The sequence below is a fragment of the Phallusia mammillata genome, chromosome 1 (genome assembly GCF_965637545.1).
Source record: "Phallusia mammillata chromosome 1, kaPhaMamm4.hap1.1, whole genome shotgun sequence".
Taxonomy (NCBI): Eukaryota; Metazoa; Chordata; class Ascidiacea; order Phlebobranchia; family Ascidiidae; genus Phallusia; species Phallusia mammillata.
Window position 1 is genome coordinate 33657090 of NC_137252.1, and position 20050 is coordinate 33677139.

Sequence of the window (20050 nt, forward strand, 5' to 3'; positions counted from 1 at the left end):
CCTTTTTTGCTGTTATGTTATTGAAATGCACGTTTTGTCTGCAGTTATCATGCAGCAAACGTAGTGATTTGGGAAACATTTATTATTCGTTTACAATGATTACATACGATACGCATTTAATCCCCCCACTGCAATGATGGATAATAAAACAACAAATCTACACGATAATCGATAATGCAATGGAAGCAGTAGAATTTACATAAGCATACAACGAAACACACGAGTGTTGTTTGTGAATCAGGCATTTGAAGTAGAAAGCAAAAATGGAATTTTCAGGGATAAAAGTAGTTTTAGTCTGATATTTTTAAACTTTGCAACAAAAAAATTGCTTCAAAAAGTAACGAATATAAGGGTTGTCAGTTTTTTGCCGATATTGAACTCAGGTAGTAGACATTACTGCATAAAAAGTGTGATAATATAGAGTTGATTGAAATGTACAATGATTGAAATTAAACCCACAAAAAAAAACATAAGAAAGCATTTATACAGTGCAAGCGATAATCAGAGAACAATAACGTTTCCCAACGGTATAATGTCGTGATCGATTTTAAAGGTTTAAAGAGGACACAGAATAATGGTCTTGCACGTTTTAAGACCAGTTTGTGTATTTTAAAGCGGTTAAGTTTTTATTAAAGTTCTCAACGGATGTTTTTTCACTAAGACCCAATATAGCAGTTTAATCGAAATTGATCAATAAAAATAAGACCTAAACATTAGAATAACAAATTAGAAAGAAACTCTTTGAGTTCCCCCTGCGCATGCCGCCAACTTTTGGTCGCTTTCTAAGAATGTCGTTGAGAAGGAATGTAGAAGCTATTTAGTAATGCGGGCAGAATAAATTGCACAACATTGACAGTTTGTGAAAAACGTCAAAAAACGGTTGAATGTTGAATATAATTTGCCAATAGAGACAAACTCGCCTTAAGGGAATACTCGCAGTTACACAGATTGTACACAAAATTTAGATGCTGGTCACATTAAAAAGTCATCAAATAAGGCAACAGATCCCTTACCTGTGCCTTAGACCGAAAAGCATGCAATCGTTTTCGTTAAAGTTTTCGAAGTTGGTTAAGATTGAAGATTAAAAGTCGACCATTTCCAGCAAACAATAATACAACATTACACAATGCCACAATCAGGCGACAAAAAATCTCACTAAGAATATAACGAGTGGGGAATTAATATTGCATTAGCCAAGTGCACAGTGATGTGTCAGCGTTTGATTGGTCAGTTCGTCACGCCTCACTGGTTGTAGTCTCCAGCAAATTTTCTTCAGTCTCGGCTCGAATCGCGTCCAGAAAACTTGTGCGTCTCGTTCGAATTCGCTCCTGCTGTTGCTCGTAAATTCGCTTGCGCTCATCCAGTTCGTGTCTTTGCCGTTCCTCGTACGACTCGCTGTGTGGTGTCTGTGAATAAGATATTTGTGATGGGCAGAGCTACTAACGTAACAACTCAATTCACAAAAAAAGTTTGCTACATTCACACAGAGGGCGCAAAGAGCACAGGTATTTTAGCTTTAGGAACTGAATTTAATGTTACGAATTAGGTTTTCAGGTTAGTTTTAATCTTAGTTTTACTATACAACCTCAACCCGACCAAAATAGTCCCAACCGCCGGCACTTTCACACAATTTTGATTTAAAAGGTTCGATTTTTGCGCCAACTACCGGCAATTTGCATTTCATTGGATTTAAGTTTCTCTGTAGTAGGATTCCGTTGTGGTGATGCACATGATCTCCAAGTTTTTAAACTTTTCTTGTGTTCAACCGAAACATTTTCTTCTCTAGACCACAACAGTGGTTCCTAACCTTTTTTATGGTATTAATTGTACTTTTGTAAAAATAACTATTTACAGTTAAATTTTTGTAAACTAAAAAAAATCATAAATATTTGTTCATTTGACACAAATATGGTAATATTGAAATGAGATAAAAAAAAAGTCACACTTACAGTTCCATTGTCCCATGACGTGTCGCGCTCTGCGTCAGAAGTTTTTCCCTCCTCGTCGGATGAAGAGGAGGAGGAGGAACTGGAGGAGGAGTGGGAGGAATGGGTGGAGTAGTTGGACGATGCAATGCTGACAAAAAATGCCATGGTTCAAACTCGACTTTCCTCACAAACCAACGCACAACATTACATATGCTTACAATATGCCCACAACTTATATGGTGGGTCTTGTATGGATTAATGTTTCTGTATTATGGCTCGGGATAAATAATATAATTTAGATGCGTCACAAGTACCACTAAATGACCTTGACCGCAAACATTTTGGCGGACGATACAAATAGTGTTACTTTTGGCTATTAACTTCTGTAAATAAGATGTTGCTGCCAGGCATACTGTATTATCAATTATTGGCCTTTCAGCAAATTTGTATGGTAAAATACCAGACGTTTCGACGTCCCAAACGAGACCCCTTCGTCAGGATAATGGCAAATCATAAAACACAAAATTGTTATAAGTAAAGGCATCGATAACAACCTTGTGTGTTTGCTCTACTTTTAATTGTTTAATAAGAGTATGTCCCTACATACAAAAGGCAATAAGGAGTAAAAAAATGGGGACCGGCTTTAATACTATAAACCAGTGCTCTTCAACCTTTTTAGTGACACGGAACCCCAACGTGTTTTGTCAAACTTTGCGGAACCCCCCATAGAATCATTTTGAATGAATGTAACTCAAGTAGGCTACATCAAAACAACATACATTTTTACGTAACACACCCCAAGCACATAACAAATGTTGACTTCAATTAAATTAAACGATTTACTTGTCATGTTATTTAGATTGGTCGTTTGTACATTTATCTCACAATTCAGACAGAGATTATCAAGACTTTGATTATTACTTCACAATTGATCAATGGTGTAACCAAGGTTAACTAGATTGTACAAGCGAGCATTGCTGTTCGCAACAATGATATTATGAATCATTCCTATTTGAATTGCTACACATAAGCTCTGCGAACCCCTGTGCGACCCTTAAAGTTCGCGGAACCCCTGAAAGGGTTGTACGGAACCCCAGGGTTCCGCGGAACCCCGGTTGGGAACCACTGCTATAAACAGTAAAAGTTACAGGACAGGTGTCGGTTTGGTATAGTAAACAGCCGCTAATATCATGATGTTTTCATTTGTAGCCCACCTGCTTTTGCTTGACATGATAAGCGACACTGAACTGTCTTGCTTTCGTAAATCTCGGAGCAAAGTCTTCAGAAACAAAGCGATCTCCTTGTGTCTGTATTGCTTCGCCAGGGCCAGGGCAGTTCTGTTGCGAAACAATACATCGATTATTATTACGTGACTTAAAGCGAGGGGAAAATAAGTGAATTAATCAAGTTTTGAATTCTATAAAGTAGACATCGTTAAAGGCTGGAATAACAAAATATTTCAAAGGTAATATTGCCTCTGTCAAACACAATATTTGTATGTCCTCCTTATTTTCGAAAAATGCTTCTATTCTGTGTCCAGTAAATTTTAAACCCGGGTTATTAAACGTTTTTTATGTAGTGTTCTATTATGTGTAAACTTTAGGCTTGTAGACTCGTAATCGACAACAACTTGGATTTATTAGCAAGTTAGAAATTCGGTTACTTAACTTACCTCTGTGAATTGTCACGCAACCGCACGTTGGCGCTGTTGGCCACAAGCCACTTCACGGCTGACAGGTGCCCACTCATGCATGACAGGTGCAGAGCCGTTTGTCCATCCACGTTCACGGCGTTTAAACTTCCACCCATTGCATGAATGACCTTCGAAAAAAAAGATTTATGTTCACAAAAAAGCTCAAATAAAAATCTAAATCCATAATAAGTAAGCTACACACAGTATACGCGCTGTTTCGATCTTTAAGATCAGTGCAGCTGGTGACTGGACATTGGCCTATGGGCTAGTGCAGTGGTTCTCAACCTTTCGTGGACCGTGGCCCCTAAAAGTAACTTTTGGACTTCGTGGCGCCCTTCAAGTAATCCTGTAGGACCTGTGCCCCCTTAAAAAATGTAAATGGCAATCTCGTGTTGGAATTCGGTACTAATTTCGGCTTCAAACAGGTCGAATAGCGCAAACAAGAATCCGTAATCTTGAAAAACCTCAATATAGACAAATATTATGTAAAATAGTTGATTAAATTAGGGAATAATGCTATTTGCAACACACACTTAATTATGTGCATTAAAAAAGAAAATGGCTTTTAGTGAGTGTTTCTGGTGAATCTACACCCGTGGGCCCTGGTTGAGAACCAAGGGCTAGTGTATTCTTGTTATTCTCAAAACTTTCGACGTTTTCATAAACTTTCTGCCTCCAACATTGACTTTTAATTTTGTTATAATTTGGCAAGTTATTTAGAGCCAATATACATCTCCAGTGGTTTGGGAAACTATACTAAACACTAATAGCACTTACCATCATACACTGAACGTGGCCGTGTATTGCTGCCATATGTATTGCGGTGTAACCTGTAGGTGTTTCAGCTCCTAGGTTGACCCCGTTTGCTGCAAGCCACTGGAACAACAATAAACTTACTTTAAGGCTAAATGAAGTATGTATATTTATTACTGGGATCAGCCCTTATATACGTTTGTGCAGAGCACAGACCAACAAAAGCGACACATTTGCATGTACAAACGTAGCACGCAAAGGCTTATTAAAGGCCAAAATGTATTTCACTTCAAAAGTGTGTAAACCAGACAAAAAATGCCTGGATCAACCCTTTTAAGCGTTCATGTAGACTAGTGATAACGCACTGATAAGTTATTAAGCATAGTACGCCAGGCATATTAAAAGCGAGTCAAATGTTCACTGCGACAGGGTGTAAGTTGTGTAAAAATAAAAGGGGTGTAAAAATAGCCTGCGCTGGGATTTAAACCCACGACAGTAGCCTCATAGTAAAGACTGAGTTTCACTGTTATCAAGAGCAAAACTTTCAAAAGTAACTTACCTGAAGAATTTCCAGCTTTCCATTTGAAGCAGCAATGTGAATTGGTCTCCAGCCTTTTTCATTTTGCTGCCTGTGCATGAAAGCTTGTCGTTTAATTAAAATTGAAAATATAAACTACATAAAACAACTTGTTTTCATGGCTCATTAAAAGAAATTTTAAAAAGGTAGAAAACGCATGTCATAAGAAAGTATTAAAAAGTTAGAGAAATATATTAATCCACTGAAGGTTTTTAAACTGAACAGTATCAGTATCTCCCAAAGGTAGCAGAATAAAGATATATACATATTCAATCTTATATTCATCGACTGATTCCGTTACTTGGAAAATATTTTCGATTCTCATTTGTTTTTAATCCACACTTACTCCTTCAGCTCTGGACGCACAGTGAGAAGTTCAATCACATTTCTTGCATCCCCCTCCTTGATGAGATCATGGACATCCCTGCGGATGACGAGATGACTCGGAGTCTGAATCACTCCGTCCTCCTCATTCTCTTCCATCAAACCGGAAGTCTCGCTCGTGGCTGGTTGCCATGACGACTCTTCCGTAAACAGGGCGGGATTGGTGACGTTTAGTTTTCGCGTGACCTCGATGCCGGCCTGCAAACGGCGACGTTATTGTAACACAACCAATACAATACACTATTTTGGGGGGTTCGAACCCAGGTCCCTTGGTACGAAAGTATGTTTTTGTCGGTAGAAAGTTTTTTTTTATTAAAGAAACTAATGTATAAAACGGCAATGAAGTAAAATAGGTAAAACATCTCTGATCTAGATTTCATCGAATTTAATAATTTACTTTATCTAATCGCATGCTTCAAATTTTTATATATTAAAGAACTTTTCGGGCTCCAACCCTTTGTAGTCTTTGCCAAATGAACAGTAGTTGAGTAGAAGGTCTTGAATTTGAAAGTTAATTGTATCCGACAAGCCCTAAACGATGGCAAAGCGAAAGTAGTGACTATACCAAAATAACAATTAACAATGGTGTGTTTCATAAAAAGAACACTCACCTAATTTTTTAAGTGAGACAATGCAGTTCTATTAACTTTTTTTAATGCGGCCATACTGCAAGTAGCTAGTAGCATGAATAGAGTGAAGTGTTTGCATTTAGTTTTGAAACAAAGCATCACTCACATTAAACCCATCCATGTACACATCGGCTATTTCCTTCGCTTCTTCCCTCAGTGCATCCTCGTCTGTAGCGGTGGTCGTGGTCGCCATGTGAACAGCGCTACTAGTGGTTGCTTCTTCGGTTTTTGAAAAGTCTTCTTCCACTGTCGCGTCTAAAGAAGATAAGAGATTTCTTATACTATGAAGTTTGTTGAAAAAATGACCAGCCGAGCCAGTGGAGCTACATGGACCAATTTGTATTAATACTCAAAAAATGTCCATGATTGCGATTTGGAGTTGTTTCAGTTTCTAGAACATAGAACACTTTGTTACGTCATGCACGCGATACGTCGCATTAAACAGTCATTACATTGTGCAATCGGTGTATGGATGATTTTGTGGAAATCTTAATTAACTTTACTATGCAGTCTTGCTCATTTCGCGTCCCCGCTAAGCTGTCGACTAGATTATTACACTAATATACCGTTTTATTGATGTGTTCGAATTGGAGTAGTTGAAATTTAAACCCATTAGCGATGCCATTTGAAGCAATGACTGAAGTTAAATTTCCGGCTTAGAGTAACAAAACAGGGCGATATGGGATTAGAACCCACAAGCTTGTGATTACAAGGCGGATAAGATAAAGCAAAACTGACCTTCGTCACTGGATGAACTTTCACTCGAAGAAGACGAAGATTGATGACGTAACGATTTGTCAGAGGCAGAGCTTCTGACGTCACCATCAGTCGTCGCCTCAGTAATCTGCGTAAAAAAATAAATATGTGTTCGCAAATAGACAGAAATTATGTGAAAGTATTACGGTCCTCATTTGAGTAGAGTTAATAAGCAAGTATTAAGGAGTAAAAACCGGACATATACATAAAATAGATAAAAAAAACTTATTTTAAATTAAACTGCAATATACCAGACACCAACGAGACACTGAAAATTGACTAAATATTTTTATGTGGGGTAAATGTAGAACTTGTTTTTTACACCAATACAGAATTATGTTTCGAACAGCGTATCTTTATTAACCACACAGTTTAAAAATGTAACTAATTGGAGTAGTGAAAATGTAACTCACTGTTGTATCTTGTTCGTTGTCGTGGTGAGTTTCTTCCGAATGAACGTCAGCTCTTATCTGTTGCGCAAATAAAGATGACGGAATATCTGTGCTCTCAGTTTGAGGAGGGACTTCAAACTGTTCAACGATTTCTAAAACATTAAAAAGGTTTTAATGTTATTGGTTTTAGTGATACAAAAATGCCAAAGAAAAATAAAGCAACAATAGCGTCTACAAAAACTAAAAATTTCACATAGTTTTGTCACATAAGTCATAAGTGTGAACTTGTGTTTGTAAATTATATGTTTTCATGAAAAGGTACCAACTTTTTATGTTTAAATCGTTCACATTTTACTGTGAATTGTTGTTTTTTAGGTTTCACTGGCATGAAGTATCGCTTATGAAGTAAGCGACAATCAAGGAGAAAACCAACCTTATATGCCACATCTTTTTGTTGGTAACAGTAAATTTAGTCAACAAGTTTAATAGGTTTAAAAAAGCTGCGATAACCGAACCTTCTTCGCTTTCACTGGACGAACTCTCGCTACTGGATGAAGGTTTTCGCGATGACCTGTCTGACGTCACAGATCTTGCGTCATCGGGTGACGTAGCGGTCAGCATGTGATGCTCAGTGACCTTAAAACAAATATATTGCTATTTAAACGTTATATAAATTTGAAAAGTCATGCTTTGCAACCATAAATTTGTTTCGTGAATTTTGTGCAAATACAAGTTTAAGAAACGTCTCCTTTTAAGAGTTTTGCGTCAAATTGATTTTACTTTACAGTTTTTTAATTGCCAATTTGTCTTAAAACCGATAAAATACATTTTCAGAACAACAGAAATTTAAAAAAATCAAACTGTCAAATAGATCATTTAAATGAAGGTAATATATTGGTTGCTTAAACTGTAATGATCTTTGGGCAGAGTAAGTTAATGCGAACAACAAAGATTGGTTAATTTATTAATTAAAAAAAATGGGTCAATTCCCATTTCTCGCACCTCGACTTCGGCGCTGACAGGTTCCTCTATCGTTTCCATGGTGACAGAATCGAAGGTGACGTCAGGGGCGGCGATGACGTCAGCCGACTCGTGACGTTGCAACGGAACCACTTCCGCGAACGAGGGAAGGCGGGCGACACGCTTTGGTGGCTCCTCCTCTATGATGTCACTATCACTGCTCGAAGAGGACGAGGAGTGGGAGGAGTGAGAAGAGTGGGAACTACTCCTGAAACGATCGGTGATAAAAGAGAACGGACTCTTTGAATCCTCCTTAGCATTCTCGTCGGAAGATGAAGCAGAGGAGGATTCTATTTTAGGAGGAGCTGCAGCTGTTTTCGAGGCAGAATCGTTGCTGGCATCATTTTTAGATTCATCTTCTTTTTCAGATTCAGATGATGAAGACTTATTGCTGGAGGAGAGAGCTTTGTCTGATCTTGTGTCAAAATCGTTTGTTTTTTCTACTTTAAACTCGGACACTTCGAACAATTTATCTGCTTCCTGTTCTGTATCCTCACTCTCGGAAGAGGAAGATCTCCTCTCGTCGCTTGCATCTTCTTTAACGATCCGTTTCAACCTCATCTCGTCCTCTGTTTCAGAATCTGAAGACGCGGAAGACGAAAAATCACCTTTGCCTAACTTCTTCTCAACTTCTTTTCCCACCGAACTCGCCTCGTCACCACTAGATGCCGCCACAGTGTCGGAATCGGACGAGCTCGTGTTGGAATCTTCACTTTCTTCCACGTAGCTCTCGGTGTCGCGCACTGTGGACTTCCCCATCGCGGCGCTACTGTCCGAGCTGTATTCGAGGTGGCTCTTTAAGTCGACTTCACTCCGACGGTCAGACGCCGGTTTCGTGTGTGCGCTAACACTCCCCTGGTCCGATGAACTTGAAGAGTGGTGAAACCCGTGTTGCTGCTGTGGTTGCTGTTTTGCGTTTGACCTTCTCGATGACCTTGAACGGGTAAAAAGTGACTTAAATTAAACATCATGTACAGAGTATGTTTGGAAAATGTTTTTAAAACAGCGTGCACTGCCTGCTGATGCCGCTTACTTATCATTTATTGGCCTGATGCTCTTTTATTTCCAAATCCGTTTCTCATAACAAATCCTATAACGGTCAGTGAAATAAGAAGGACGAAATAGAAATGTTTTAGCAGCTGTGCCTTATCATAATTCAGATCTATAATGTCAAATCTCGTTTTGAAACTAACTATCGCCATATGCCACGCGTTTAATTCTGATGAAGACGGAAAATTTTGGGATGCACCTCATTGATGAATGGTGGCATAAGTCGTTGGATAAATAATGTATGGCGTATATTACAACCTAAAAAAAATCCGTCTTCATCAGAATTAATCGCGTAGCGCGTAGCTAAAAGGCCGGTTTTTAGGTTTTTATTTATTTATTTATTTATTTGAGGGGGAACTGTTTATTGGGAAATTTGTAAGACATTCTCCAACTTATATAAACACCTGCCATGGCCTTACATAATCTTACACACCTGCTACTACTCGATGAGCTGGAATGACGACCAGTCAATTCTTCTACTTTCTTTTGTGCGTTGGAATACCGTGCAGTCATCGGACGATCATCATCTGACGAAGACGATGTGTCGCTTTCTGAAGAATCTGTGACCGAGGTTAACTTAATGAATTGCTTGCAATACTTTTGAATGAAAAAGACAGTTTAACAGGCCTATATGAACTGACGTCTCCTTTACAAAAATTCTTTTTTATTTGTAAAAAACCTTTACCTTTGTGGCTTTTCTTGGCCGTCTTGAAATATCTGAATGTCAGTTTGTCTCCGAGGTCACCCGACAACCACGTATTGCATTCAAACTTCCACGTTCGATCCTTACAACTGACAACCACACGATCCAGAAACCAACTGAATGCTGCGAAAAATAGAAACAATGCAGTTTACTTATTAAGGTAGTTATCAGGCCTAATTAATTTCGCATTTTTTCAAGGTAACAAGCGCAATATCCGGTAACACAAGTATGTAAACAGTTGCTTTTCACTATTGTAGGAACAGTAACTGCAAGCCAGGCCTTAAAACAATGGCTCTTCAACCGTTTTATTATCGTTACCTCAGAAAATAAATGAAACCAGATACAAATTGAAAGTTACTGAAGTATATTTATTTTAGCAACTAGTTCCGAATTAGTAACTCTAATCACTCATAACTTTATGTTGACTTATATGAGAAGTAGCTCTTAACATTTTCAGGTGTTAAATCCAAATTCTCAAACTTGTTACACGCCCATGTGGAGAAATATAGTTTAGATTTCGATATGAAACTTACCCTTTTCTTTTTGGTCGTGGCCGATCCCGATTTTTTTCAGCATTCCCACGTCTTCAGTTTCGATGTCAAACGTGTCAACCTTTCAACACACGGATATACTGTAGATTAGTGCAGTGTTTTTTTAAGCTTTTTTAAGACACAGAACACAATATGCTGTAAAATAATCTTTTTTTTACAGGGCTCGAACCTATGACGCTCCTGGGCACAAATCCCGATCAGTTTTTTATGTCTCTTTATGGGTCAGGCGCGCCGGACCGTTCGGCAAGTTTCTTCCACATTAAAATAATCTTGTCAAACACCAAACTAAAATCACGAAATCAAGTGGTTCACACTTAACTAATAAACTGCACTACAGCAACAGAAATATTACACAACGAGACTTATTGTTACACAACAATAAACGAAGCAAATCACGATCGAACATTAGTGGTAAAATCATACTATTCACGCTTATTTTGGTAAACCTGCGATTTTTGACCGGTGTGCCATGGAACGACAATAAATAGCTTGCGTGTTGACTTGTTTGAAAGCGATATTTTATTTACGGGGTTAGCGCGAACGCAGTCCCACTAAAAAATTGGACGGCCGATTTACCCCATTTAGGGTAATCGCAAGGGTCAGCTAGGCCAGAGTGCAATGGCTAAGCCCTGAAGGGCTTGTCAAAAGCTGTCAGTTAAAAAATAAAAATACGGTATGATGTTTTTTACCTGTCCTCTGCGGAAAGCTTTCTGTTTGTGGTGCGCATCAGCAGTCACAGTGTTAGTGAGATACATCTCATCTGTGTCTGACCGACTGCCGTGAAGCGTAAGATAAACATCGGCAGCTGTTCCGGCCCCAAGTCGATCTCCTGTGTGAATTTCAACCCGGTATTTGCGCAGTTCTGTTGGTGACTGGTGACCGCCATCGTCGCTACTTCTATCACTGGGAATCACCTAAAAAGTTCGGCTTTACAGAAATGGTTTTGTTTTGAGGAAAAGTACTTTCTTGACGTTTTTCCATCCCCAAACATCTACTGGCTGCAATTAAACACAAAAATGAGTCACTTAAACATTTTTGGGAAACTACGAAGCTGACATGTGCAGCATACGAGGCTGGCTACGGTGCTTGTAATTCGACATTCGGCGGATTTTCCGCTGAGCCTGTGTAGCTCAGTTGGTAAAGCGCGAGTCCCGAAAAGACTCCCGTCATGGGTTCGAATCCCACCGCAGGCAAAGCTTTTCTATGCCTTGCAATGTAGGAATGCTTAAGACCGAATTGATTTACTGGGTCTGGTGTATTGCTAATTTATTGTATGTGTTGAAAATATCAAAGTGGTTGTTACTTACTATAACGTGCCGTCCTCTCCTTCTGTCGTTCGGTCTTCTTGGTGTTTGAGTTCCAGCATTAACACTGAAACCACTGTCAGGTGATATCGTAGGGCGCCCTGGTGAAGTGACGTACTAAAACAAAAATCGCCATTGAGTTAGAGTAGTGACTTATATGAGAGCATTTTTATAGTATATTATCAGGTGGCCAATAAACCATTAGCAGTCAACAATGACTTTTGGGTGGTCCGTAAAATGTTGGTTGATATACTGGAAATAGGAAATAGGCCACTTGTTTCTGATTGTCAGTTGTTATATATCCTTCCTCGAAATTTTGTTATGAAGGTGGATATAAATTTTAAGTTTTTTTTTTAATTAAAAGGCTTTGCCATTTATTGCGGTGTAGTTTTTTTACCACTACTCTGAACAAAGGTCATAGGTTAGCTACCTGCAACGCCACCCTGAAACGAAGTAAAAAACAGCTTTAAAGTGTATTTTAATCCCGAATTTGGGTAACCCGACTATACAACCACTGTTATATTTTTTAAACTGATTTTAATAACGCTTAGACTGGTTTGTAGTCAGGGAAAAAAAGACAAACCATTTTGTGAACGAATGTTCAAATACCAAGCAAGACAAGAAAGTGTGTTAATCGCCTTAAATATTCCTTGCTTTACAGGAAAATTGAACTGCTTTAAAAATCAGTAACCCTGCGTAGCTTTCTACTTACATCTCTGTGGCGCAAGAGCCCGGCCGAGTAAGGTCGATTGGCTGCATCGTTGTGTGAATAGTTGCCTTGGTGATTGCGTGCCGAGTAGGGACGATGTGGCTTGTTGAAGTGCCTGAGATTGCGAAACATATTGAACAAGGTAAGCGAAAGTAAACCAAAATATTTTAAGGATGTAATAAGGTCTCTGGTTAATGTTTAATAAAGAGATGTGCGCGATTGATTTTTTTAACCCAATTTTTTACGACAAAAATTCATAAAACTTCATTTTTTTAAATCTTCTGTCTAGTATTGAAGACTAATGGAAGGCACAAGAGTAACTAAAGCACTGTGCTTTGATAACATTTTTAGTTTGTTTCTATTTTATCCTCGGTGGGCGGGCAACGCCTGAATGCGTTATGTTTACAATAAGTCCGCCGTCGAGCTGCCTGTTTCATTGCAAGTCCCTGGAATCTTTTTAACTAACTTTTTTGGCATACTATTACAGAGACAGATCATGAACACAACATTATGGGTCGCTAGTCAATTCAGGTCTTAAAATTTTAAACTTGCCGTTTTGGAGTCGAGTGCATTAAGTGGTCGTTATATTCGACACTAGATGACGACACAGAGTAAGATGACGAACCGGCTTCATCCAACGAATCATGATCCAAACTTCGGTAAGGAACTTTCCTACCGTTAATATCCCAAGCATATCTGTAACAATACAACGTAACAGAGTTACTGAAGCAAGAATTTTTGTGCAATGAAAGTGGGCCACGAAAGAAAAAAGGTTGAGAACCACTGGATTAGACCCATCTAATGTGCAAAAACCCGCCGTATTTACAAGTTTTCTCTTAGATCAAAAAGTCGAATTAAGAAAATGGAATTTTGGAAATGTATTCTATGTGCAATCAAATTATTTGTGCCATATTTATATGTTTTATAATACACATATTCTTTACTTATACCAAATAGGTATGAAGTCAAATACAAAAATGGAAATGCTGACTAGAAGATTTCCGCATTTTTAGGCTCCAGTACTGTTATCCGAAAACCAATTCGATTCTACAGCTGAAATAACAAGGAAATAAAACAAACTGTTTTTCGGGCAACAAAAACTACAACATCCACTGTCAAAAGCATTTTTTTGAAACTAGGTACTACACGCACTTTGGTCTTCTCTTGTTGGATCTCGCCGACGCAGATCTAACTCCATACCGCCCTCTTGCGGTCCCAGGTCGCTGCGGCAAACTTCCGAGTCCAGGAAAGCTTTGACTGTGCCCGTGGTAAACTGCTGGTGCAGATTGTGGTCTTGTACGGTGACGACTGGCAATAATATCGTGCGCCAATGCAACGGTTTCCTGAAAGACGTCATTAAAACGATTATTTGGCAATTTTAAGATACTTAGACAGGTCCATAATTCACAAAAATACATAATGCTTCTGTTGGATAATAGATTTTTGCATGTAACGTCCAAAACGCTTAATATAACTTATTAAAAGCATACTAATATGGGCCAGCACATCCATTATTTCCTGTTTTTAAATCGTGTATGAATTTGTTGTATTTGTGTAGTTTATCTTCTGGTTGATAAAGACGTCGGAAATGATACTTAACGTCAAGACATTAATAAAAAGCAACAATTGTTATTAAATCCGCATTTTTGTTGATTTACTTTGATTAGTTTTATTGCGGTTTGTATGAAAGTGCAGTGAATTGTGTTAGGGAACAAAAACAGTTTAATGTTTATATTGTCAGTTGCTCAAATTAGAGTCACGGTTAACGAACTATAGTATTAACCATGGCGGCGTTTTTACCGTTAAACATAGTTTGCATAAAACAAACCCAATATCCTCCTTACAGCAGGCTTGCAAAAAATAAAAGCAGCTTAAAAATATATGTATGTGTAGCCTACATCGTTCATGTAAAAACTAATTTTAAAATAAATAAAAGTTATAAAAAAATATTTTGTTCAAAATTTATCAATAAAACATTTTACTGTTGCAACTAGAATCTGGCTTGATCGGTTGATGAGACGATTCACTTCATTTCGCGATATTTTTGATGGTGCTGCTTTTCTTAAAGACGGTGCTCTGGGATAAACTCTTGAATGCATTCTGCAGTACACGATAAAAGGTTTTATTATTTCTGCTAAACAACAAACATACAGTCGACATTATACACGTAACATTCCACTGTTGTTCAAACAATCATCAGGAATACCGTATTAATAATGTGGTACAGCTGCAGCACATTAAACTTCAAGATCGACCCACCAATTATGCTCTCTACTTTCTGCGCTCATAACGCTTTAATCGAGCAGTTATTTGTGGTTTGTTGATTTTTTTCTAAATGGTCAAATTTGTATTTTAAGCTACACAACCACGACCCAAATACTTTTTGTCAGCTTGAGTTATTTCAGTTAAACCTATTTCGCCTTGTGAAAAAAAAAAAGATTAAACTGATTTGGTATGAAAAACATAAAGCTGCAATAAAACAAGTTGCTAAATGTTGTATTATATTATGAAACGCACAAGTTACAGTTAGTTGACCAACGTGAAACGTTTTGAAGTGACACTGCCACTACAAGACCAGCAGAATGTTATGTGACCGGCGTAAATAATGGCAGTCTTTTGGTGAAATTACCGATTTCTGGCACTGTTTTCTAACAATGATAGTGCTTCCATTTGTGCAGTAAACAGCTCATCATCCATAAATGAACTTTCATTCTGCAAAAGTTTTAAAAGTATTTTTTAAACATCAAAAAAGGGTTTTAAAAACCGACAAACAGTGGCTATTACACAGCTATTTTAGAGTACATTGACCGTATGTGGGTAAAGAGTGGACCCAAGTGGACACTTCAAATAAACACTTAAGTGTTTACATAGTGGATAATCATAATTCGTCAATTTAGGCTACACATTTAAAATAAGTGACATGAAGGTTTTTCTTTGTAAAACCACTACCACAATTTAAAAGTCAAATGATTAACATAAGAAACATGTTTTGCATTGCGTACTCCCTGTTTTGTATTTTTATGTTTAAGAGTATTTCTGATTTATGACAATAAGGATTGCTCAAATATTGGCAGGTGCATTACAGTTAATTCATGTCACAGGTGCGTAGATTTAATTATAAATCAATTGCACCTGTTACAATGCACACACCATCGTTGCTATGGAACTCAACAAACAATGGTTTTATAGTGTTAAAAAAATTGCATGCAGGTTTGCTTTACAATCATTAACCAGTGTTTAAAATGCCATTGTGTACTTTCCATGGATTCCAAACATGCGGTTATATTTCAAAAGGCAGGCAGGCAGTCATTTGGTAACAGTTCGCTTGTCTGAGAGTACACACTTGAAATCGATTAAAGATTTCCTGTGCGTGAACGCGGCGCAAACAACACTTAAAAAGAGTCGACAGGGCCTCTTAAACCCTTTGCATACTAAGCTACTGTTTTAGGGTATAATATTTGTAAAGTCTCTTGACATTAGTACTGTCCATTTGTTTTTAATTCTGGGGTCACTGATAAGTGCCATCAGACATATGGCTCACATGCGTAGCCACTCAATACAAGAGCTTTACTCTCCAATTCACATTGACCAATTATATATACATAGATACAGACTATAATCTGCTGCAGTGAGTTGAAGGATTTAATTTATTGCCTAATGTTAATATCTTTAAATGGACAAAACTCATTACAGTTGGGAATGAGTTACACTTGTGAACAAAAGTATACTTTATGAAATGCAATATAAGTACACTTGTGTCTATTTTATTTGTAAATGCATTTTTACTTGGTCATAATAAAGAAAATGGCTATTTGAATAAAAAGCACCACATTGTAACAGTGTTACATAATAATACACTGCAATATAACAATATGTTACAACACCTTTCTTCGAGGCGATGTCAATGATCTTTTTAACTTTCGTTTCACTGTTTTTTGTCGTTCTGTACCAGGAGGCATCGCTTCCATATTTGCAATCTGTGTTCGTATCATGTTTGGAGTAAAGTAATGCTTCAAACTCCGGTCATGCAGTTTGCCAGAGTTTAGCACAGATCCCTGAAAGTAAATTTTAACATGTAATAAAAATACAAAAGTGATCCTTTTTAAGGGAAAAATGTAACTAAAATCTTTGCAATGCACCACATGGCTGTTTTTATTTTTCTGTAAATGAGACCAATGTTTTTTTTTAAATTAATATTTTTTTAACTATTTGGTGATAGGTTTGTTTTTGTTTAACTTGGCGCAGAAAGAGTACTTTGGCTAAAGTTGCACTTAGCATTACAGTTTAAAGCCATGTAACACATCACAAAAAGGTGTACCCTGTAAAGATTATTTTATATTCAAAATCATAAGAAAATTTATAACAACTCGATAAATCGGGATGTGGTGAGGATAAACACATTATTGCCTGTCAACACACAATACAGCAGTATACAATAACGTCTACATGTGGGGGCCGGCAAACGCAGGCGATGTTATTGTCACAAGGAAATTAAAATAATTGAGTCAATGTTTCTTTGTTTGGGGTACTTATTTCACAAGCCTATAGGTAAACACATGGACAATAAAGGCTCGCCGCTTATCAAAAGCCTATTCAAGACTAGAAGGAGTGTGATAAGGCTCTTATGATTTTCCTTATTTTCTCCTGTAGGGTGTGGTACAATAGCAATGAAACTTTGTTTGAACTGTGGAGAATAATTGTTGTTTCTTGAGTAGTAAAACTAGTGGTATATAACATTACTATCGGTTGCTCAATGGATCATGTTTGTCAAGGGAAAACTACAGTTTCAAATTCAATGAAAAACATATTGTATTAATATTTATCCATTTATATCAACTGTTTAACTGTATCAGTAAGTAAGTAGTAAGTAATTTTATTTTGCGCTGTTTAAGCAGCAGGGTGGCGAAAGACCCTAAGGTCACCTTATCAGCCACCCTTGATTTCAAAACAGGCAATCAAATGAACAAACAAAACAAAAAAAAACCTACAAAGGTAAGAAGAGAATCACCCATCGGAAAAATTTGTGTCAACATGACACTTTAAAATTTTTAACTCTGACATTATTGTAACAAAGCAAAAAAAACTGGCTAGCAAGGCAAGGTTAAAAACTGGGCCTAGTGCAGGGGTCGGCAACCTTTCAGGCGACGCGTGCCAATTTACTGGTTGTTTCCGTGTGTTAATGACCTCGCATGCCAACGTTTTTCAAAATAATAGTGGTTCGTGCCAGCAGATATCAATAATAAAGAGAAAGCAGAGTGTTTTGTGCATGAAAGGGTAAATTTTAAGACAATTGCATATTGCATAAAAACTATAAACTAGCAGTGAAACAGGTTAAATTGTTACTACAATATAAACAGGCAAATCGGTTGGCGTGCCATGAAAAACCATCTCACGTGCCAGGGGTTGCCGACCCCTGGCCTAGTGTATGATTTAAATTTATAGTTTGCTTTTTGTAAGCTAATTTGTTGTGTAACTGGGCTTACACACACATTCCTGTACATTTGGGGGAACTACATGCAACATTAGAATTGCATACAGTGGCTACATACCAGTTTATGTACAACATATATTTTCACATATACTTCTAGGCATGCACATAAGCTCCCCTAGTACATTTATGGCAACTATAAGCAACAGAAGTTGTCATGTTGTGTTGGCTGTGGAAACAAATTAATTTATGTGAATATATTCATGCTCTAAAAAGTGCAATCTGTACACATAGTTCAGAGGAAAACATTAACATAAGGTTTTCTATGGCTGGCAATGGCACTTTTAAATGAATTATAAAGGCTTAGTTTTGACACCACCAAAGAGAAACATCACTTTCCTTAGTTTAAAGCTAGTTTGTAAAACATAATACATTATAAAGGCAACAAAAATGTTGTGCCAAATATTTTATATACACACCGTTTTCACTCTTGGATATTTCATTTTTGGTTGTGATGGTCCTGAAAGATCAAATCCATCTTCACGTCTCTTTATGTCCATGTAATATTTTCTGCAAAATTACCACAATGTTAAATAGGAAAAAAAAACTTGCAATGTCAATACGAAATGTTCACAAAAAGGATAGAATAGAATCTTTTTATTTTGGAAAACCTGATTTACTTTTTGGGCTTAGTCACACAAATCCAGCTTCAGTGCAAACAGGTGTTCTACCACAAATGAGAATTTTTACTCTCCATGTTAAACAAACGTGTTTTTACACATTAACTTAGGATTTTTTTAAATGTAAATCCTTAGATTTAAACTGCAAAATATTTAACAATGTGTACTGCACATAAATTTGAAATAGTTATAAATCACTTGTTGTCTATTCATGCTTTTCAGATAATATTACATACTATTTATTAAAAGCAATTTATCAAATCTTCTATTTCTTGCAAAGAAGTTAAACAACACCACTAATAAGATTGATGACGTCTTAGCATTGGTGACGTCATAACAATCTAAAACCTCATTAGAACTTTAAACGTTTTCTTAATTTGGTAAAGAAGCAGCACAAAATTTAAAACAAAACATTAACAAAAAACTTGTTTTGCGTAAATGATATGTTTACGAATTCCGCTTACATTTTTTCCGCGACTGCATCGATAACTTGTTTTGACGAAACGTCCATGTCTATTTTTGTCTTGTCCACAGTTTCAGCTAAATCAGTAGCCTGTGTTTGTCGCTAAACAGCAAATCTAGAAGGCAAATGCAAACTTCATGCAGCACAAATAACTCATTAGCAACTAATCTTTCGGTCGTTGCTAGAGACGCAAATTCGCAAACATTGCATTCGGCACGATCCGGACCAGTAGAGAATGTTTCAAAAAATTGCGGGAACCTAAATTCGTCACTACAAATTGAAACAACTTGTACATTTTTTTTCAGGTTAATTGATGGCAAATATATACTTTAATCTTCTATTAATTTACCGAACATAGTTTCATTGGTTTTAATTTAGTTTTTTTGTGAGCAACACACATTGCTCTTTAGCACCACAATCGACAAAAAAATAATACACGTAATTCAGTAAAGACCATGTACGTAAAGCTTGGTATGTCAAAGTTGGTTGTAAATTACGAGCGTGCATCAAAAAGGTTGTGTACTACTGTTAAAGCCGGTTCAAATTCCTCAGGACCGAAGCAGAAAGATACATAAGCTCTAAAAAGTGCGAGTTTTGTTGGCAAATTTGCCCTGGTAGAATTTAAAGGAATAGTAAACCGTTTCTGTGATAAAAATCAGTAGCAGTTTTTAATAAAAAAAATAAGAAATGTTATTTAAAGCGCTTAACTAACTCACTATGCCAAGAAATTAGCCGATCTAGTTGAGCAATACACACAATCAAAGTGTTGCAGAGCGTCTTACGACTTGCTAAAACGATTTTGAAGGTGGATATTATAGTATTGCGATTATACAAGGAAACTAGCATCATACCAGCCATAGTGTGGGTATAAAGTAAGTTTTTGTGGTGAATGTGAAGGTAGTAGACCTAATTTAATACGTTGCAAAGTTTACGTTTCAAAACAACATGGTCCATTACGGACGCATCTGCAAACGTAAATGCGCACGTGCAGAAATGTGAGTGCGTAAGTTGTTTACATTTTTCAACTTTT

At 37.2% G+C, this 20050-nt stretch overlaps 1 protein-coding gene across 2 annotated transcripts; it reads right to left on the bottom strand.

Moving 5' to 3' along the window:
• Positions 1-64: 64 nt before the first annotated feature.
• LOC145212510 (uncharacterized) lies at positions 65-19238 on the bottom strand. Of its 2 annotated transcripts, none has more exons than XM_080080649.1 (25): positions 19022-19238; positions 18357-18447; positions 16334-16504; positions 15079-15161; positions 14432-14549; positions 13602-13792; positions 13002-13145; positions 12453-12564; positions 11744-11857; positions 11126-11350; positions 10419-10497; positions 9868-10008; positions 9616-9742; positions 8115-9066; positions 7628-7748; positions 7134-7264; positions 6703-6808; positions 6071-6219; positions 5298-5533; positions 4934-5003; positions 4399-4497; positions 3601-3749; positions 3143-3265; positions 1950-2076; positions 65-1406 (listed from the first exon to the last, which is right to left on the bottom strand). In XM_080080649.1, the coding sequence occupies exons 1-25, from the start codon at positions 19066-19068 to the stop codon at positions 1236-1238; spliced, it is 4077 nt and encodes a 1358-aa protein (XP_079936775.1). In that variant the 5' UTR covers positions 19069-19238; the 3' UTR covers positions 65-1235. The 2 variants fall into 2 exon arrangements, with proteins under 2 accessions (XP_079936775.1, XP_079936784.1); XM_080080658.1 differs by lacking the exon at positions 19022-19238 and adding an exon at positions 18558-18672.
• Between the last annotated feature and the right edge of the window lie 812 nt (positions 19239-20050).